Here is a 23,214-nt window from a genome sequence, read left to right as displayed (position 1 = left end):
AAAAGACTAAGATATTTTAAAGTAAATTTAAAGCAAATTTTGGTAGACATTAGCTCACAGTGAGAATGGTGACTATGCTGAATGGAGATCTACATCCTGCACAAAACTGATAGATCAGATCAGCTGCAGCTGGCTGCACGGAGCTTCAGCATAAGGCATACACATACTCCGCTTTAAATATGTGCAAGTGCTGTTAAGAGTTAACGTATACGCTGTTATTAATATTCTATTGCTGTAAAAGATTGGAGGTGTCTTTTTGCAAGTATTTAGGGGAAAATCTGAAAATACATTTCCTAAGTCTGGCAAAGTTAGAGACAGCAAGGCAGAGAAGCTGATTTGTCAGGAATAAGGAAATTCTTTGCAAAAGGCTACATCACCAGGAGCAGCAGAAACATTTACAGAGCCTTTTCAAGAAAGCCAATACTTGGCTCAGCAAACACGCCGGTACAGGGCATCTCCAGGGCCAGCTAGAAAAAAAAGATTACCCCACTGGAACTTGCACTGAACTGAATGTCTTATTTGAGGATGCAAAAGAACATTTTATTTACTTCATCAGCTGAAAGGCTCCTATGCTTTCAAATACTGTATAATACAGCTCAATAAACGTAAAAAACCCAACCCTAAATCCTACAAGTTTGGCTGTACTTATAATGTAGCTACTCAGAATGCAAGGTCTACTCCAAAATCACATTTAAAATATATTCTTTATGCCAGAATTTTAGTCTTTGTTATGTTCAAACTCCATTGCAGATGATTATCACATGTACCATACATATATCTTGATCCTTTTCTCAGGTTTTTGAATGTTTGGTTGGTTTGGGGATTTTTTTTTTTTTTAATAGCATCAAAGCTTTCTTGCTGATAATTTGAGGATTACTCAAAAACTCTGAAAGATTAATCTCAGTTTAAAGATGCTGCTTTGCAGAGGAATGCATTCCACCCATCTTTGGTGGGATTCTGGGAAGAGCAACAGAATGTCACATTTCCCTCTTCATATTCTGACTTCTCATTAAGACCTCCATCCGCAGTATAAAATAATGCTGTGAATTACCTATTAACCAGCAGGGCTAAGGAGCATATGTATGGGCTGTCCTGCCATCTCACATCTGACAGATGGCAAAGTGGACAGTGGGAGGCAGTATCAAACTGCATCAGCTAAATCTGCAAGAATTACACCATATTCCCATGAAGGAAAAGTCATGCTCACGCTCTATTTTTCTTCAGAATATTTCTTCATTTCAGGAACTGAGATTAAGTCTGATACAGACTGAGACTGGCATATCAGAGTAATTACTATTTCAGAGAATTAAAAGTAAAGCTAAAATATCTTTTTATTCTGCTTTTTAAAATTTTGCAGGGACATCAAGCAACCAACAACCTCCTACCTTTGTTTAAAAGCATAATGTGAAAATTTACAATAATCAATGGTCTTCCAAGAAAACAGACCTAGAAAGACTAGACTTAAAATTTAAAACTTGCTAAGGTTGTTAAGCAAGTAGAAGACTAATCAGCCTTTTCTAGATGAGAAAGTGTCTGGGTCTCACTATAAAGAAGAAAAGCTAGATCATGTAAGGAGCTAGGTGCAACGTTATATATTTTTTGTTTTTGAGAATATCAAATGGAAAGAGTTAAAATCCAAAACCAGTATAATTTGTTCCATGAGCAACGGAACCAATGAAGCCTGATTTGATCTGTTTTATATCCTTGACCAACATAACACAAAACTGCTCAAATCAATGTGCAGGATCTCTTGGTGAAGGCACAAAATTGAAACTCTCTTGCCTATTAAGCCGTTGAAGTTTAGGAAAATTTACAGTGAATTAATGTCAGTGAGACCTTTACCTTTCTGTCAAATGCCAATCTTTTTCCTAATATCTCAGTCTTCTGCCCAGACAAGACACAAACTGCAAAGCCTTATTTCCTCTAAGGCCAAATTCCCACAGAAGTACTAAGTAAACATAGCATAACTTAAACAACCCAGGCCCCCCCAAACACACACCCTCCACCCCCCTGTAATTTGTGAAATTTGAGTTGTTTTGAAAACTGGGCTAGCGTGCCAAAATTTTCTGTGGGCTGTTAGCACTGACAATACTTGACTCCAAATGATGTAACTCTCAAGAATGGGAGACTAAAAAAGGAAAAGCAAACAACCTGCATTTTCTTATCGCTTCATAGATGTTTGCTATAATGGTAGTTATGCACACTATTTTTCTGGTGGCCCATTTTGTATAACACTGGGGAGTACTTTCAAGCAAATAAGCATCAGAGCTATCATTACACATTTTCTCCTCCCTTCTGCCTAGCAGCCTGAGTGAGGACTGACATGAACAGCTCTGAACGACAAGTTATGTAATCTGAAAGTCTGCGTCTTCTATACTCATGTGAATAAAGCTATCCTAACAGCTAAATAGAGCCATAAATAGTACACTTCTATTCACAGAAACATCTCTTATTCTAGACCAAAGATCAGAGTTAATAAAAACCACCAAGCCAAAACCCCATACCCACAAAACTAAAAAAACCCACCAAAAGCCAAACAAAAAGAGATATAACAAAACCAAAAAGCACCCCCACCCAACCCCCTCCCAAGTCTCCCCGTGTGTATTTTCACTATTTTGACTATGTAATTTCATTTGCATAATGCAGGTTTGCAAGAAAAGTTGCAGTGAAAACTGCTTCAGTTGCTGAAAATACCTAGCTATAGAATTAAATCTGTTCCTATATGTTATAAATTTTAAAAGTAATTAGCCTATACGGTTCACAAAAATGTTAATTTACCATCCACAAGTACTTCATCACCACCACGGAAATTATTCTGAGTGCTTCCAAAATAACTAAGCTATGTTTATACAAGCTTTTGATCTACTTCTTTCTCAGAACACTGCAACCCTGGACCTCCACCATCTTGTGCTGCCCTAGACTCTTCTCGGCTCTCTTCAGTACTGTCTGCCTGGCTAGCTGGGGAAGTGAATATGATGTTCACTTTCATAGTCCCACTTAAAACAAATTACAATCCAGATATTACCTCTTTTCCCCAAGATGGAAAGCGGCGTTAACATGGGTCAAAGTTCTACAAAATATCTTAAGCACCTGCGCTTCTGACAAACTACTGCACAACAGAACATTCTCATAAAGCCTTTTCTTCAAAACCCAATCTACAAAAAGCACACACTCTTTTCTAAATAAGAATCTGTAACAGATGCTTTTGATCAAAAAACCCCAAATTAATCATTTACATTTACAGGACTTATTCAGACATTTGACTACATCTCATAGTTTTGAGAAGAGGTAAGTTCCTGCTCTGAGGCTAATCAATTCAACCTTACTCTATTAATCCTGAGAAATGGAACTTGTTATCAAGCATTTAATAAAAACATTTTCCTTTCCCATTATGTCTTTGCTTACAAATATAAAAGCAATTTGAAGGACATGTCAGCTGGCTCTGAGGAAGAAAGGGAAGAAACTTTTGGATCTACTCTAGAGAACATCATTAAAGCAATTTTAGAAATTAATTTCTTGTATCTTTTGAAGAGAAAACTTATGATTAACATTAAATAATTAAACTACGCCACTAGACGAATATATAGCGTAAAGACAAGTTCTTACTGTAAATTAGCCCAGGACACTTGAAGTAAAGAAAGAAGTGTGGGGGTAGGGCAGATGGACATGACATGGGAACTAGAATTATAAAGAATAAAAGAGAACCAGATGATAAGGTAGATGATTCTCTTGTCAGAGAGAAAGAAGATTTGAAGCTACTGTAAAGGAAAATATTATTTTATTATTAAACAGATAACTTGTGAAATTTATTGCCCTAAGTGTTTGGCCTAAATAATATGTTAGCAAAACCAAACAAAGATTATACACACACATATCTATACCTATATACACTCATACATAAATGAGTAACCTCCAAACTGTGATGATGAGCAGAATGGCAAGGTAAAGTCCTAATTCCTATGCCAACTACCAACACCAAACTTTCCAAAACAAAACCACTCTCAAATGCAAGTATTTCTTGATCACTCTCACAATTTTACTGAAAACACTACTCCTTATTAATATAATTCAGTGGCAGTAGCAGCTCACAACTTAGCAATGCCTCTTGGAAGAGTCCTAAAGAACACAAAGACATTAGATTTATTTTTCCTTAAAATCCACAGTCAACTAAAATATACTGCTAGAACTCTAGGAAACGTGCACCTCAACCTACATGTATATGCCTGAAAGATAGCAGCTGTTAATACTACTGCAGGAGAAATACAGTTGTTTCAGAAGAGATGACCAAAAGAAAACTGTTCCCTAAAAGCAGCCTAAAAAACCCCTGCTATATGAATTTAACCTCAAAATACTAGTCCTTCACTAACAGTGTCTATCACAGTGCTATGTAAGTCCCATGCAAGGAAACCCTGCACCCTTTAGAATTATTTTTGTCTGCAAGGTTCTAAATTCACTGAAAGAATCGTCCAACAGATGCTGTGTGTTCCCAGCAAAACACTGGTGATTAGATAGCAGCCAAATGCTGCACCAAGATTTATTAAACTGGCTAAAGTGCAGACTATTACCACTAGTTGCATCTGAAAGCAAATAAAGGTTATATTCTCCACAGCCAAATGTATTCTGGCCATAACTGTTTGATGGAGGAAGATAATTCAGACACATAAGGCAAAACTTATGAAGTTATGGGCAGTCAAGACTTCTTACGCAGATGTCTGACACAGATATTCAAGAACTCATCACGAATGCCATTTTACCTAACTAAATGAAGCCTCAGCAACCTTATCCTTGTTCTTAACTCCCCTTTCGTCATTGTAAAGTATTCCAAAACAAGCAATCAATTAGCAAAACACAGAGACTTATCAAGATCTGGAAAAAGCCATGATCCCACATCTCCTCATTAACCATCCTAAATGCTTTCTGTACATGTTTGACATCGGGAGTTACATATAATCCTCATACGCTCATAGAAGTTCTCACGAAAATAACTTCTGTATCCATACACACTTATGGCTGATTTAATTAACAAACCATCTTCAGAATAAGCAACATAGCTCATAGTAAAAATCCTTAGCAACTTTGAAGCTTCAAAAGTCTCTGATTTGCAGGACCTCAAAATTTAACTGAGTGAGTATTTATGTTGCACTGTTTTCCCATCTCCCTGAAAAATCACCCCAAGCTATAAAGTCTCAGGGAAAACGATTATGTCACACATGGTCAAGAGTTTTTTGCAGGCTTAGTAGTCAGCTGTTTTAAAAGAAGCTTTTTGTTCTCAGTGTATTGCAGACAACAGCTACAGACCTCGACCCAACTGCTACTTCAGGCAACTGGTGTCTAGTCACCACAGTGAGAGCAGAAAGTGCCTCTTCTAGTTTCAGTCTCCTCCCTCTGGAATGGACTTAGGCATGACAGAAAAAACAATCAGGTCTCGCTAGCTAGGATTTGGACAGTGAGCAGGGACAAACAACTCAGGACTTCACAGTTCACATAGCTTGTACCAGCAAAGCCCTCATCTGCCAACCTGCATACTAACTCTGTTCTCACCTCTGAACACAGAATAAAAATCAGCTGCTGGTACTGAATGGGATTACATAAGATTGTCAAGCCTGCACAGGTGATCTTAATTGTCTAAATTTTCTAATAATCTAAGGGGTTTTTTTCCCCCAAAATTTTCAGTTTTGCAACCTACATGTTTTTTTAACAGCTAGATATATTTAACTTTCCTCCCTATTTTTCTAAACACCGATTCCAAAAGTGATTGGGGGGTGGGGGAAGCAACTCCCCTTTTTTAAGTACAAGATTTCATTTTTACCAACTTAAATCATAATTTACAGTTGGACTTCCAACAGGTTGGACTTCCAACCTGTGATTCTGCTTCATCTGTGTCTAGTTTCTATCTTACAAAGAAAAGGAATCAACACTAGTAATGGGATTTAAAATCACTGCTATATTACCATTTCGCACTTGTGCAAGCATAGTTGACCGTTTTTGAAGATTTCAGTAAGATTTCTTAAGATAAATTGATACAGCTGAAGAAGCAACTGTGAATTAAATAAAATAAAAATAGTTCTGATTGTTAAATCACTTACCATATGTACTACTTCAGGGTAAATAGGTTCTGTAATCACATTGCGATTGTGTGTAATATATTCTACCATTTCACTTAAAGCTGCTCGTTTTACTTCCTTCCACTTTAGGTCACTTAGTGGATCAGAAACAAAGTCAAAAAGTACACAACACTGTCGTAACTTCTGGATAAAAAGCTTTTCTTGATCAGCAGGAGGAACATCTGAAAAGTGAAAATAATTGGTTATAAGTTATACTGTAGTGGACTTTACTCTTCTCCCCATTTTTCTTCCTAAGACACAGGCATAGCAATGTTTAAGAGTACAAGGAAGCTTTCTGAATCTTCAAACACCTTTCAGGAATATAATGATCCAGAGTTTGAACCCCAGTAAAATACACTGTACGTGACACGATGATCTAACAGAATTGCAACAGTGATGCATACTTGCCTTTGCCAGAAATAGATACTGCATGGAAAAAAATACATACTTGAAAAAATGCCTCAAGGAATTCCCCAAACAACTGAGTTCGTGTAACAAATATTATGCCTCATTTGCAGAAATACTCTGATTTTAATATGAGAGGTAAATAGGTGGATCTTCAGTTTCAGCATTAGATTTAAGCCAGAGCCACTTTTTAAAGCTGTCACCTCACAAAGTCCATTTTTATATCAAGGGCCTTCTGCAACACAACAAGCTGCAGTAGGCACATCTAGGCACAGAACAACTACCCAAGATTTTTTTTTAAACTTCATTAACACAAGAAATATTTCAAGGAACTGGAGCAACATACTTAGGTTCTTCAACTATTTGGTCAATTTGTAACAGTATTTTGATTGTTTGTTTCACATATACAAGAGTTAGACTTGCATTATCAATCCATTAAAGCACTTGCAGGAAACTGGTTAACTTGTTGCCAGTACTGCAAAACGAAACAACGCTGGCCTTCTAGAAAAGACAATACTTAACCACAAAGGTGAATATAATATATGAGAAATATTAACAGCAAGTTTTAAAATTGAGGTATTTACTCAATTAGTTTTATATTTACACATTATTTAATCATCACTCAGATGCAGCTGGTAAGGAACTATTTTGCTTTTTCTCTTCTGTGATACCTATTAAAATATTTCACAAGCTTCAGGTATCCTGAGGTCAGACTGCCTCATCTTCAAGAACAAATAGGGGAATAAAAAATTTGCTCTCTTTTGGTAACACTCTAATTAATTGTCCGCATCATCGTTATACAATTAGCCTTTTGAGACAAAGGTTGCCTTGCCTTATACAGCCTGTGTGCAGTGGTATTTTTATTGTTTGACAGGATACCTAAGTTATAAAAAAATTTTAAAAGTTTCTGCCTCCCAGTTGTTACTTCCTGTGCTTTACACCTTAATCCTCCCTGCTGATCCTCCATAATTCATTATTTAGTGCTTGGATGCAAAGCGAAGTTATATTGCACAGTTCAAACTTCATACACAGAACTGGTAAGTGAGTAAGCCAGCACTATTTTTTTTTTCCCAAAACAACCTTCAAAAAATTAAATATATGCTCACATCATCAACAACAAAACCTCCAATTATAATCTGAAACTAAAGTAAGACTAAGTCACCAAGTCTAAATATAGATGTAGAAGATTAAGTTTAGATTACTGTTAAGAACTAACACTAGCCTGCTGTTTATAAAGATTAATATGTTGACATAAGAAAATACCTCCTATGGCTAACTTTTCAACAGTTCTAGAACAGAATTTTTGCCTTTTAAATTCTACAGAGCTTTAGCCTTGATGCCACAAAATTCTGCATGTGCTTTATTTGTTGCTTTAGTAATATGATGGGCAGTTAAGATGACTAATGAACATGAAATTACAGACTATACACAGCAAACACTTTTAGGATCAGAACCTTAACTTTTAATACTTAGGAAATACTAAAGTAACTGGCCAGAGGTAAAGAAAGCAGAACCATATTTTGACAGCAGCAAGAATTCATGTGCAATTAAAATGGCCCCATAACTACAGCACTAAGCTTAAGGCAAGAAAAGTGAACACTTCACAGAAAGCCTGCATAAATTAACACCGTAACACATTTCACGTTTCTGCATAATGACTTTTGACTTTTTTTATTGTTAGGTATGAACTACTAAGACATTAATAGCATGTTAAAACACAGTAAGACTAGATTGCCTCTGTAAATATTTCTGCAGTTTATTCCCACTTCTTTCAGTTAGTGACTTTTTCCTTAGACTACCATAAAACACTAAAATTTTCCTAAAACAAGCAGCAAGAGCAACCATCAAACAAAGGATTTCAAGTGGTACTACTGAATACAAACACACAGAACCTAACAAATGCACATACAATCTAATAAACTGAATGTCTGACATATCTACAGGAAGTTGATTAGTTAAATACAATGAATTGCTCTCCTTTAAGTGCCTGACAAACTTCTCCTTAAGATAACAAAAGCTAGAGTAGTTCTTCCCTCCCCAAGAAAAGTCGCTTTCAAAAGTACTTTTGCTATAACAACCTGGAGGACACATTTGGTTTAAAAGAGCTGGCAATTTTTTTAAAGTTAGGTACACTGAATTGCTCTGAAGACTAACTCCAGGAAGAAAAAAAAAAACGCACCACCCTGTTAAAGTAATAGCCCCGAAGTACATACAGAATAAAATGTAGAATACATGAAAGAAACCATAACCAGTTACCAGCTTCAGTGTCACTAAGACACCTGGGATAGTGAAGGCTTCAAGAACTAGAAAGGTTTTAAATGACAGGTGTCCCTAAACAGAGCAACAACTTTCTGGCAAATAAACCAAAATTCCTGTCCACTGCTGTGAACAAGCTGAGGGTACTTTAAGCCACACAATTTTTTTTGTATCTGAATACAGATGCTTTTGTCTATTTGGATTAAAAATACATCAATGAATAATTTATCCTGGAAAAAGTATTTAATTGAGTAGTTTGCATACTGAGAGCCAGCCAAATGTATGAGCTGAATGTAAAAAGTCTTGGATGTACCAAGTGGTTGGAGCAGTTACCTTTTCCCAATTAAGGTTAAATGGAAAGGGGTTCAACCTGGATTGTAACAACACTATTTCACTTAGGGATCTGTGCTATGAATGTGTAACTCCACAAAATCTAAAGCCTAAACAGAGACTATAATCACACAACCAGTGGCCATACAATTTCAGTGATTTACAGTATACTAACCTGAAAGGAGAGGTAGCATTAAAGATGTCATTACTACTGATCTTGGAAGTTAAAGACTGACAACTACGAGGGTCAAGAAACATCCTCACAAGACACACCACCTACTTCACCTTGACTTTTAAGTGGCTTGACTATTTTAAGTACCTCAGCCATCCTTGTTATTCTAGCAGAGAGAGATGTTCTTTAGAAATATCTGAGGTTCTCAGTCTGTATAAGGAACTGCATTTTGTTTTGGTTCCCTCCCCCACCCCCCAAAGTGTTCATCAATAGCTTTCAGTGTCTGGAATGCAAATCTCTCGTGGGTCTAGTCTGGAGTACCTGCCATTAAATCAAGATCATCCCTACTTTCAAGGTTTGAAAGGTTGATTTCAGTATGACAGAAAATAGAAGGTGGCTCAGAAGCTGACCTGAGCAGACCATAATTTTGGGGCAAAGAATGTATGCACACCTGCAGAGCAACTCTGTGACGCCCTGAGAAGTCATTTATCCATGGCCACATGCTAGGGACTTTCTGGCTATAGTCTTTCAGTTAACTGCATGGCAACGTCTACATCACCTTCCACTTCAATTAAGCGATAACCCCTGACTTCCCATTGCTGAAGTTAGCTGACATATTTGAAGAGAGTGCCATTAGGTAAAAGTTTCCATAGTTGAGCAACCCTGGTGCTCCATTCTCCAATGACTGTGGGAAGGCCAGGGTTGTTCAGAAGCTACTCCTTACAATTATCCCAAAACTGACATTTGGAGCTATTCACTGAGACCAATAAAACCATACACAACCCTCCCCATCCCCATCCCACCCCTCCATGTACTAGCCACTATTTACATAATTTTCACAGAATTTGTTTCTAAACAGTAGCACTAGTATAAAGATTCTTTACTGAATCCAAACACGTATTCCTACCAGTATTCACACTTTAAATGAGTACTATTTCTGGTCTCCTATTGGAAGAGGAGCACTGTTTTCCATTATCAAAGAATTTCAGTCTTACATTTGGATCAGATCGCCAGCAACTCCTGACACAGACTTACACAAACAGATATTGTAATGGCCTATTTTATGCCTAAATCTGTGGTATTTATCCTACTCTCTTTCGTGAGACAGAAAAATACACCAGAAAAAATATCAGAAGAAGGTAGATACTATGGTAGCAAAGTAAGCCTCTGGGCCTGAGGGATCAGCTTTTTGTCTTGTTCAGGTTTATTAGTTTCCTTCCTTCCAATCCCAACATAACTGTTAGATCAACTTACACAACCTAGACAGATGCAAGCTCCACCCTTTCTATTTTAACAGTAATGATACAGAAGTGACTATTCAGTTTAAAATATTCATTACCATCTTTGACTGTGGCCTTGCCACATAAACTTGTTGATGAGTATAAAATGTTTCTTTCCATTGTATAATTGATACCAGCTGAGCTTTTATTATCAGACTAAATATATCAGTACCTTACTCTCTGAAAGGCAGCACTTAAAGTCCAGATCTCAGTTCGAAACAGCCAGGGAAAGACCAGGTACTCAGCTACTAACTGACTTAGCAGAACACAGATGACGGGTTGTAAAAGCTGAATTTTAAACAGTCAACTTTGTACAAAAACTGATTCCCTGGAAGTTTCAGCCGTTCTTATTGTGAGTTGAAGGTAAATGAGCTCACTGCAAACAAACTGTTCATGCTGGTAACTGCCCTCCTTCCGTCCTTGCTTGCTTCTCAGCCAGGATGTGGCACCATTCTGCACCCAGGACAGACTATAGCTCCCTGAGAAACCACCATTTATTTTAAGGTGCAGCATAGCTGAAGAACTAAAAAAAAGAGTTATATTCTAACGTAGTTTCTCTAACTTCATCTTAAAACAACTTTTGCCTGGTTTAAGAAAATTAGAAGAACGAAAAATAAATCACAAAACACTGAAGTTCAGTTCTTAAGTGCCTGATGTTCAATATTGCATGATACATGAATATTCTTCTGGCGTTCTAGGACTGTAGAGAACTGTTCTCTGGATAACATTTTTTAGGTTCCTTCAGATATAAAATTACATTTCTAGTTCTGTATTGTAATTATGGCATCACTGGGCATCGATGGTAGGTCCACACCCTATCTTTTTCACAGAAGCCCATTTTTCTATGACAGTGATGTAATTTAATAGTTGTTGAATGGAGGACAAAAGGCAAGGCAGGGTAAGTAGGTGACCCAGAGATGTCACACAGAACAGCTGTTTTCTAGTACAGATTGGAACCAAAATACAGCTAGAAGTTTAAAGATTTTAGGTCACATTGTGACAGGAAGAACAGCTGATACAATTTCTACCACAGAACACAATTTGTGGTCAGTAAAACTCACTATGTTACATAATTTTGAAAGCAGAAAACAAAGGGACATGGTTGATAATTTGCACAACATACGATAAATAAGATAAAGTTCATCTCAGTTGTGTGACCACTTTCTTGCTCATATAAAAAGGCTCAGCAGAGGTACCAGTTTTGCTCGGCTGACAGCTCCCTATTTCATTAAAAGAAAAATAGCTTTTCGTTTTTTTCTTTAAAACTGTCAGATACTCATAGCTACCAGACTACATACACACACGTCAGTAAAAGAAGTTTCTCCCATTTTAAACTGGCAGCTAGATTTTTTCATACAGAAAGAGATTTAAGTCAAAGAATACACAGACCACCAGACAGAGGAGAAGGAACACCGGCAAAACCAGGGTCATAGAAAAAAAGACTAACTAAAAGTCACACGCTAAAAGTAGCTGTTCCCTTAAGAAAATGTTGTTGAGCAAAAGTGGGTGTGTAAGGCGACTCCTGCTTGCAAGTAGATGATATTTCTTATGAAACATGTCTGCAAACGTACTGAAGGGCTAGGGTATTTAATGATATGGAAAAACAACATGTAGCTGTTAACTAGGGTGCTACCCAGAACATATCATCAAGTATACCCATAACATTGTCCCTTCTGCTGGTCAAAAGCAAGTATTGGCATATTTCAAATTTGATGTCCGCTCGAAAAAGCGAGTAGCACTAAAGCTTTAGTGAAGCTTTGTAATTTGCACTATGTAGCAGTACTTCAACACAGGCAGTCTACTATCTTGCAATGTTTTCTTAGACATTTCAGTTGATAGTACCACGACAGCATTCTTTCAAAGAATAAGCAGAGTTCGGTATCTTGAGTAAGACAAATGGAAAGTGCCAGACAGGAAAGCAGAGCATGGGAAAAAGGCCATGATCTGTCAAAACATGCATTTACCAGAATCAGTGCTTTTTCTAGAGCTAGCAATCAAGTCCTTTAAAAGAGAATATAAGACAATCATAAAAAACTAGAAATATTACAAAAGCCCATCTAACATTTTATAAAATTCCATTTAAAATACTTACCTTAAACAGTTAAATTACTATCCTAATCCCAAGCAAGGAGTACTTTTCAGGGTTACAGAACTTAATTTTTGCAGACTCATTAGAGTTTTCATGGATTTTATTGAAATCACAATGACAATAATTAACACTACTTAGAGATGACACTCTCCCAGTTAACAGTATTCTATCCTAATACATGACATTGGAAATAAGGGGGTGGCATAGGGAAGAAGTCTTCTAACTCGCGCATGGAAAAGTTTAAAGTAGGCTACTACTTCTAGCAGCACTTAAAAATAAACTTGAGGAATACAAGAAAGTACTATAATTATATACAGTATGCAATACATTTTATACTATAACTAGCAACCCTGGGAGTGGGAGTCTGGCTGCAGATAACACAAAGCAGGCAAGATATTGTTGTACGAATACATTGAACTAGAAAATATATAAAACATACTGCTGTTTATATTGTTTTATTTGGATCATTATTGATCCTGTAAAAGCATTTCTTTGCCAAAAGAAATGCTTAAAACAAGAAAAATGACCACATCAAAGTCACAAGAACACTCAGAAAACAAGAGAGCTTGTATTAGATTCAAGAGTGCACAATATATAAACATTTTAAGTGGCATAGAAGAGAACAAACTTCTACTCTTTATCTCACTAATGAAGATAAAGGGATGCACATGTAAGTGATGTCTAATGTCATAAAAAAACACAGGCTTACTCCAAAAGAACTGAGTTGTAAGTTCAAGGTCCTTCTCCAATTACCATGTATTATACCTGTAAACATCCCTACAGAATAGATCTCAACAACTTCTTAATACTTAACACATTCCCTGTCAGAAACAGGACACTGAAGATTACACACTTTCAGCCTGATTTAGAACAACAAAGCCCACAATTCCCAAACAACTCCTGATCAATAATTAAAAATATTTTACAGGTACCTGGAGCTTCCACGAGGATTACAAGGAAACGCTTACTATTCCAACCAGCTGTTACCATAGTAAAGTTGTCCATTCACTTCTAACAGGCCTTGTCAAAATAAGGGAAGCTGGGAAGTTACCAGCCTCAAGCAGTACTTGTAAAGCAGTCTGAAACTTCCCAAGGCTAACCCTTGCCTGCATCAGCTGCCTTTAAGCAGCACCATGATCCTCAGGGGCAGCCTAGGCATTCAGGAGACAGGGGAAATGAGAGCCAGCTGAAATGAGAACTACCTGAACAGCTAGTTTACACCTTTGCTTTCAAGTAACTGAGCTGCTGCTGGAAATACGTTTTGGCTTTTTTTCAGAAAACAGGAATTTTTACGTGGAACTTTTCATTTCCCTGCATTTAGGGAAACTGTACTGTTCCTAAGTGCTACTGCTCCACATTCAGTAACGCACCTGAGAACTACTTCCCTATGTATTGACAGAAAACGAGGTTTAAAAACAATGCTTAAAATCATACATATGTGGCATATTTTCTACCTAAAATTCAAAAGTAAGCTGCATTTTACTGTATTTTCAAGTAGTTCAAGTTTCTGGACATTCAGGTACTGCGGTTGTTTTATTTAAAGAAGCTTTATTTCCAGCAAACAAGTCCAGGTTGGTAATAAACATTCAAGCTTTAAGTTTTCAATAAAACAATAGTAGTGATACTGCTTCTATGCTGATCTGCAGTCTGGATCTAGCCATAACTCCACTTAAGATTAAAAAGTTATTTCACCTATGACATCTTGGGTATGAAACTAGCCTCAATCATGATACAGAAGTGGGGAAGGGGAAAACAAGAGCAAGATGCTGGAATTCTTTATGTATAAAGGTATACAACATTTAAAATTTTTGGTTTCTACATGAAGAAATCTCCTCAGCTAAGTTTTCATTCAAATGAGTGGCTTTTCATTAGATTTTAAACCAATATATTATTCCATTTAATGGTAAAATATTAAGGGCTGTTAGAATCAAATGATCCATTATCAGACTAATTAAACAGCAACAGCAAAAAAAAGCCACCACCCAAAAGTCCCACAGCTTAAAAGAGCCTGAAAGGAATGAGAAGCACATGCTTGTCAGTCCTGGAGTGAAGCTCAAAATAGGTGCTTCACAACACTAATCCCCTTTGAAAGCTGCAGTCGGTGGGGAATCCAGTGCTGAAGGCTATTGCTGATGGCAGCTAACTACAAGATTACATTGTGGTTTTGAGAATAGAGAAACTAAGTAATGACATTTAACTGTCAAAGATTTAAGATAGGAGATTTTAAGGACTGACTGGTAACGAAGTAGAAAAAAAAACCACCCCTGCTGTCATTTTATACTATGTGGCATAATTTTTACATACAAAACAACCCAAGGCACTGAAATTACTTCCAGTAACATCTTTTCCAGGTGTACATCATAAGTCTAATGATGATAAAAGTAAATCAACAGTGAGTAATCTGTGCATCTAATTATCTAATGATTTTTCAGAAATGGACCAGCACCACCCTGCACCTAAGCTCCTGCTTTACAAAGAGTTTTATCAGAAGTCAACTATTTTCTTAGAAACCATATGAAATTTTAAAAATCCTTGAGAATACCTTTGTAATAATATTTAAGAGAAATAAGGATTCTAGACTACATTAAAATGTTTAAAAATAGAAAGTGAAGAGTAAAATCATAACTGTAAAAATACTTTAAAGGCAATGTGCCATAAAGAAGAAAACAGGAATGCTCGTACATGAAATGACAAGTGAAACAAGATGAAATGGGCTTGAGCTAATGAAATAAAAAATCCACCTGAAAATTAGGGAGAAAAATGACAGGGAGGATAATCAAATAGACAACGGAAGAAAAAGCTGTCTTAAGAGAGAAGCCAAACAGATAAAGAACTCTCAGTAGAGCTTTTTGGCATACATACAGTTAATATGTCAGCAAAACCCATTTTTAGCTGCACTTACTAGAAACTTAAGGGAAAATTCTCCATTTCCTAGCCATTACAATGTACTTTAAACCATTCTCACGGCATAAACCCAAACTTATTATGCAACATCTTCAACTGCATTTGAAAACTCTAGAATTGTTTTTAAATATGTGTAACAATATCTCTGAATAAATTAAGCACTACTGTGGTGAGACTGGACTTCAGTTACATTACGGAACACTATTCAAACGCGCGGCATAATTCACAAGAAGATTTATATTAAGTGAACTGAAGAAACTCATGAACCACTGAATAAATGCTGCCACTTTGGACAGTTACTTTTAAATTGACAAACACTTCCATAACCTTTCCTTAATGACTACACTAAATCAGCTTTCTAAACTCTTATTCTCCTCAAAACTAGAAGTAGGATGGGGTATACGTTAAGTCTTTTTGAGAAGTATATTCACAGGGAGGGCTTTAACAGTGCAGGTAACTCTTAGCTGAGACGCAAACTGAGGTCCTGAGTGGTCGACTGGCAACTAAAAATCATCCCAAATTGCCATACAGCATTAAAAATTTCAGCAGTCGCTACAAGATATGCAAAAGTATCCCCCAAATCACCAGGACTTTTGTGGTTTTCTTGAGAGCTATTTCTTAATAAGTTTTGATATACAGTATGTCCCATCCCTGGGGGGTGGGGTGGGTGTTATTTGTTTGTGGGTTGTTTTTTTTTCCACAGAAAGGGGTGTTTGGGGTTTGGTTTTTTTTAATTCCCCGAAAAATCCTACTTTCCAATTCTTTACATAGTTTTCCTCATTTTTTTTTGCATAAGCAACACTTCTTAGTCCCACATGCCTGTGAAATGTGTGATGTGATACAGGTACAAGAAATGGTCAAGCACATTAGCAACAGTGTTTTGGGAAGAAGAAAAAAGTAATTTTAGAGCTAGGTCAGGAGCTTGCTTAGCAGCCAATGCCAGCCATGTCCAACGCTAACAACAATTACTTCAAATGCTAACAGCAGTTACCAGCAGCTCTCTGCTAGGAAATAAAAATTATGTTTCAGCAAGGAAAGTTTTGACTCAAATATAGTAGAAAGCCAATTATACCCATTTCAAAATGTACTAAAATATGTGCTTTCAACATAATCATATTTTAAGATTATTAAAGATGTAATATACCTGCATGTTTTGTCAGGAATAAATGGAAAATTCTTAAGCACTTCAACTAAAAAAAAAATTAATTACTGTACAATGCAACATTATTTTCCTCATATCACACCTCTCTAAAAACATGCACATTTCCTTCAAACAGATGTCTTCAGTTCACAACTGAACTCTAATAAGAACAGAAACTGTACCTATTAGCAACAGTGTCCCAGCTTAGCTACCAGAAAAGCTGACATTCTGGTGATAATTGGCACCAAATCTCCACCCCTCTCACACTGTGGAAAGAGTGGAGAATTTAATTATGTAATATATTTAAATTGGAGCCTGCAACAAATCTGTAAATTTACAGGGCACAAACAAGTTGCTTGGCTTTATTAGCTACAAATCCAAGACTTACCCACTACTGCATGTCCAGAAACCCTGGACATGTTTAGATATCTCACTCCCAGTACATTTCCCAAAATATTTTATTTATAATTTTAAACAGAAGACTTAGATGTGCAATTAAAGCAATTTATTTTAATTTATTCAATTTAAAAATAAGCTTTAGGCTTCTTTGTCCCTTAAGCTACATTAATGAATACTGAGTTTCCAATAAGAGGGAGTGAGAAAAGTTATGCAGTGAAGTATACGCTCAAAATTTTACTTTAGAGAGGATGTGTTTATTCTGATTGAAAGGTCAGTAAGATTTTAATTTCCTACTGGGAGAAGAACAACACAGAAGTTTTTATAGCATACAAGTAACTTTTACAGTCCTCAAAAAACCAATCAATTTTTGGATTTAAAGATACTTCATATAGAAGATTAGATGTAACAGGAGCAAAAGATACAAAAATATTCCGGGAATAGGTTAGAAGGAAGATTCCGGTGTTAAGACTAGTTAGTTTGCTTGGAAAATATTTCTGAAGAAAAACTTATTACACCCAAAGGACAGACAAGAAACTTTCTCCTTAAACTATTTATGGGATTTCAAGCTTTGATCAATTTTGTGCAAGTTTTCTTTCCAATGTGGCTTGAATGAAGATAGGACTCCTTTGAAACACCACTGGCAATTGTTATGCTTTCACTTTAAATACAAAAGCAATATATAAAAAATTTGGTTCTGGAGGCTGTATGAAGACACACAGCTGGTAGCTTTAATCCAAAAATGCAGATTAAAACCCTTCCATAAAACTCCTCAAAATGAAAAAGCGTTTCAACTTGGTATAGTGCTACAAACAACTAGAAAAGTCCCAAACAACTAGAAAAGTCACAAATGAATAATTTAATACTTCATTCTTACATTTTTTTTCACATTTCATCTCATTTTTTCTTTGTGTAACTTAAAGAAAATATTTACTTCATAAAATTCAGATCCTTATCAGTAAGAGTAGTTATGAAAACTGACATAAACCTGTCACTTCCACTACCAGTAATAATCCAGAGTGAGACCTACCCCTAATTTTAACTGCATTTGAAAAAGAAAACTTAATTGGCAAACCACAGCAGAAATGGTGTTTCATGATTTGTATGTGCATTAAGTGGAATTGATTAGAAGAGATGCGGATGTGGCTTTAAAATATCATGCACTCAGAGCATCATTTAGCTCAGCTTTGTCATCTGATACAGAAGCATGCAGGCAGAAGCCAAGCACCAGCTCTGTTAGGCCGACAAGACTGTACTTTCACCGGTACAGGCTGTTTATCTTGGGCATAAAGGTTAGAAAGTAAAAGCCACCGCCACCAGAGGAACATCTTGTCTACGTATGATGTAAACATTCCTGTACCTACCAAATACTGCTGGTGCTCACTTCATCTGCATGGTTTGCAATGCAGTTTCAGTAGCTAACACTATTTGATAGCACATGGAGAGAATTAGCTAACTACAGAAATCAAAATTAATAATTAAAAACTTTAAACAGAAACGGGAATAAAATTTTTCCTCAGAAACAGATGTCACTGAATTCTAATCTTAAGATGTGTTTCACAGCAACAATCGCAAGCCAGAAGATTTTTAATGTATTAATAAAAACTGATGAAAATATGCATTTAGCCTGATATAATTTTGCTTCCATGAAAGGGCAAGCAAATTATACCATGAGTCAGTACACGTAACTTAAAAATTCCAGCTGACTACCTTCCTACAATTTCACAGAATTTTCAGCTCAACAAAAAGTCCCCTCCAGAGACATTTTACAGTCATCTGCTTAGAGATTTTAAGTACAGTGCAAACACTTAATATCCTCATTGCTTCCAGCAGCAGAATTTCTACATACACTCTTCACATGGGCAAAGGATCTATACACAAATACAAAAATAACCCAAGGTAAAGTCAGAGGAATGACAGAATGACAGAGCACACACAGTAAGAGCAGTAACAAGGTAAAATACATCCTCTGACACAAAGCAATGCACAGTAAGTGAAGAGTTAATAAGCACATCACCATGTTAAAGACAGCAGGAGCAACCTCCTTTAAATCTGCTCTTGGTCAAGCATTAAAAACACTCCCCATGAGTTGCTTCAGTATATATCATTAAAGAACTATCAGTCTATGTCTAGCCGGGTTCTGTGGCTGTCTGGATGTCCTTTGAAAAAATCTAGCAAAATCGTACAAGAGGCAATTCAATAACAGTCATTTGGACCAATATTGGTCTTTTGACAATTCAGATGATGATCTAATAATAATTGATGAAACTCTTCGGTCAATGTTTCACAATCCTAGAGATACATGAGGCCTAGCTTCATCAAGAATAGAGCTGCTGCCTGCTCGAGGAAGATGGTCTTGTTTCTCCTTCTGAAGCAACACTTTTAGAAAGGAACAGCAGATAGGTTTCAAAGCTAATGATGAGTGTACAACTGGTTAAGCAACGTTAAAGAGCAGCACTGTCCGAGAACTTGTTACAAGGATACAGGAAACACTTGGCACACGGGATGACTATGAGCTCCTGGAGTCAGGCTAAGTACCAACGGAGCCTGGGTGGTTTGGTAGGAAGGCACAGGTATCAGCCCAAACACCCGGCTGGTTCTCACCCCTTTAGGTTATCAACTTATAATTGTCTCATATGGCACAAAAGGGAAGAACAACAATTTTATCTCCTTTAAATCTCAGCTGAGGTATAACCATTTGATCCAAAACCAACACCAACTATGACCCACAAGCAGGACAGAAGATGTGTGCTGGCTATGGGAAAACCTATTTACTGAATTAGCATGGGTGAAAAATAGTTTTGAAGGTCATTTGCACAGGAATATTTCCACAAAAGTAAAAACAAACCTGCAAGGTTTATAAGTAGCTGTAATTTAAAAATTTTAATTCACTGAAAGAGAATAAGCACGATTCACTACTGTGATGTGATACTCTGAAGAAAATTACTAAGATGGCTACTGTATGTACCTTTCTTCCCCGGAAGGTTTTACTTACTTCTCACAAGAGTCACTGTACCTTAAATGTTTACTAAATTTAAATGCGTTGAAGGATTAAAGAAATTAATATTTAAATAAACATACATGCTCAGACCAGTTAAATTCATAATCCTTAAAAATACCTCCTTATGTGGAAAACACAAGATGTGTGTGAAGGTGAAGATTACCATTACAGAGAAAATAGAGAAGTAATATACCAGATTCATTTTCCGCTGCAGATATACTAACAGCAAAGAAACAGTGGCATGAAGGATGACTTTGAGATCTTTAGCTATGCTTTCATAATCAGCATAGGCCAGTTTCAGGCTAAAATAAAATATTAATACACAAAAAATCTAAACTGAGCACATATAAATGAAATTATGCTTGAAATTTGTCAAGTTCTTGGAAAATATCAGAAAGTTAGTAAATGATAATTACCCCTGGATTTTTAGACTTTTAACATAATATTTTTATAATACAGGAAGATTACCAGAAACATGTTGGTAAGGATCTGTGGTAGAAATTACACTGTTCAACATTTTCATAAACACCACAGAAGATGAGCAGTGAGGTCACACAGTTTTTTATTGCAGTGTTCATTGTCAGCTTAAAGCTTGTTAAAAAGAGCTACAGAAAAATCTCATGATACTGAGCAAATTAATTCAACTGATTAGATCTTTCCAAAAGCTGATAAATGAAAAGAAATGTGGGTGAGATAGCTGACTGTGTACATTTGTGAGTTCTACCTTATTCAGAAGATACTTTTAGAGTTATGAACATTCTTTAAAAAAAACCACATACCTGCCACAGTTTTTTTTACTACTGAGCTGCTAACAGAATATTAAGACATGAACAAAGCACCCTTTTTGTGTGCCAATATTTTTAATACTGCATGCAGTTCCAGTCACCCATCTTTAACAGTTTGCAAAAACATAAGAATTTTTAAAGCACCGTAACACCAAAAACAGAGTTAATACAGATGTAAAAGTACTGCTAACAGGCATGCTGGCACCAAACATGAAAACGTCTGCCTTAGTAACCAAAGGGAAAATAAGAAAAAAAGAAAAAAGAAAAAAAGAAAGTTTACCATAAGAATATTGCTCTTTGAATTTGAAAAAGTACCTTAAAATCGATATTTTAGTATTTTTAAGTGACAGTAGGGCCAGTCATTTTTTGGTCCCACATGCAACAAAGAATGACTGAATCATAGAATAATTTTCAGCATAAGGGACCACTCAAAGAAGGATGAGCTAGATAAACCCAGATGCTTATGGCATCATCCAGTCAAATTCTCTGAGCACAGAGATTTCGCAGCCCCTTTTGGGATCTTGCTCCAGTGTTCACTTCTACGATGAAAATTTCTCCTCCTTGTATACAGTTGTAATCTCCAGTGTTGCAACTCATATCAGTTACTTCTCATTCAATCACTGTGGACCTCTGAGAAGAGCCTGGCTCTGTCCTCTATTCCCTCCCATCAGTTACTTGAAGACAACACCTCCCCTTAGCCTTCCCTTCCTCAGGCCAAACAAATCCAGTTCTTTCAGCCTCCTTTTGTACATCATAAGATTAATTGCGACTGTTCTGCATGCTGAATTTGGTCTGTATTACTTCTGAAGTATGAGCTTTGGCCTCTGCTTCCCATTTAATTACAAAATTGATTTTTTTTTTAAAAAAAAGCTCAGAAAAAATTCCCGCAAAGCAAGAGCCTTCATAATTTTTAGCAAGTATGGTTAGACAAAAGTATCTTCAGGTCAATTATTTTCAAGAAAAAAAACACACATTCTGTGTTCTTTCTAAAATGAAAGTGCCAAGCTTTTCTCCTTTAAGAGATAAACGGCATACTTCAGGTTTAAATGCAATATGCAGCTCACTTAAAAGTTCCTTCCTATGTTTACACATTGTCAAAAGGGACTTGACCTTTCAGAGCCAAGTATGAAAATATAACGCAAGCAGAAATGTACCTTGCAATAGCTAGATAGCACTTCATTGCTTTAAGAACCTGACAGCAGTTCATGGTGATCAGGCAACCTTTCAGCTCCAGACCAAAGGTGGCCCAAGCTCAGGAAAAACACCATCAACAGGTGCTTGATGCTATGTTAGTGCCTAACCCAACCCAACTCCTTCCCACACAACTTTCAGTATGTCTTGCAAAACATCCTGAAAGTCAGTTTTGAAAAGCATGAACAGACATTACCAACCCCAGCCAGCCAGCAACTAAGCCACCGAAGTAACTTCTATACTCTGCTAATTCTGCCATTGCAGACCGGAGCATAGTTTTACCTATATTTTTCTTCAAATATCTGTGTCTTGAGTTCATAAAAACATCAACATTTGGCTACTTGCATGCTACTGATAAAGCAGTACTATGATTCTTTTTTCTTCACAGCATTGTGTGCCCCCCCATGAATAAATATTTATAGTCTGCCTACAGAATGAATTACAGTCATTCTCTACCTGCAACTGCACTCTGTACTACAGCTACAGTCTTCAGTAGGACAACTCAGGACAGTAAATATGAACTGTTAACTCTGAAGTCTAGTGACAAATGCTCACTGTTCGTCCTAAACCATGCTGCTTTTACAGCTGCTTTCTTTGCTTGAAATGCTGAGATCAAAATCAAAAGGTCCTAATTTCTTCCCCCAGGCCTCATCTCATTTCTGTGGTTCCTCCTGTCAGGGCCCTGAGTGCACTTCCACCACCCTAGGTGTTTTAGCTGCCGGAAGTGCTCCATAAGGAGAAAGACACACCCTGAAAAACACCATCCAGCTTTACTTCTTCTCTATGCTGTCCTAATGGTATCTTTATAGCTAGTGACCTGTCTATGCATGAAGACCCTCAAGGAGTTCTCCATGCAGATATCCTTTGCTTTGATATCAGTTGCTTTGGCTACACCGTTTGTTTCACAGCCAGCTACATGCTCAAGTCTCCATCCAGGATCACAAAACACACTAGTGTGCTGGTTTTGGCTGAGAAGGGGTTAATTCTCCTCACTGTGGGGGTCGGCTACCTTTCCAGCTTCCCACGCTCTGCCCTGTGGCGGGGCTGGGAGGGGCAGGGCCATGGTGGGAGCAGCTGACCCCGACTGGCCAATGGCAGGTTCATCCCACACCACGTGACACCATGACCAGTATATTAAGGGGGGGCAGTTTGCGGCTCGG

The 23,214-nt window shown here is 36.9% G+C and overlaps 1 protein-coding gene across 2 annotated transcripts in view; it reads right to left on the bottom strand.

The window, feature by feature from the left end:
- PPP2R5C (protein phosphatase 2 regulatory subunit B'gamma) overlaps window positions 1–23,214 on the bottom strand; it is an 89,774-nt gene that overhangs the window by 25,784 nt on the left and 40,776 nt on the right. For both annotated transcript variants that reach the window (XM_064460782.1, XM_064460783.1), the window contains one exon: window positions 6,087–6,286. In XM_064460782.1, coding sequence (XP_064316852.1) covers window positions 6,087–6,286 — 200 coding nt within the window. The remainder of the gene's footprint in view (window positions 1–6,086; window positions 6,287–23,214) is intronic.

This window comes from Phalacrocorax carbo, chromosome 9 (genome assembly GCF_963921805.1).
Source record: "Phalacrocorax carbo chromosome 9, bPhaCar2.1, whole genome shotgun sequence".
Lineage (NCBI taxonomy): Eukaryota > Metazoa > Chordata > Aves > Suliformes > Phalacrocoracidae > Phalacrocorax > Phalacrocorax carbo.
Note: the sequence above shows the minus strand (reverse complement) of the source record. Positions and strands in the feature narration are given on the sequence as shown.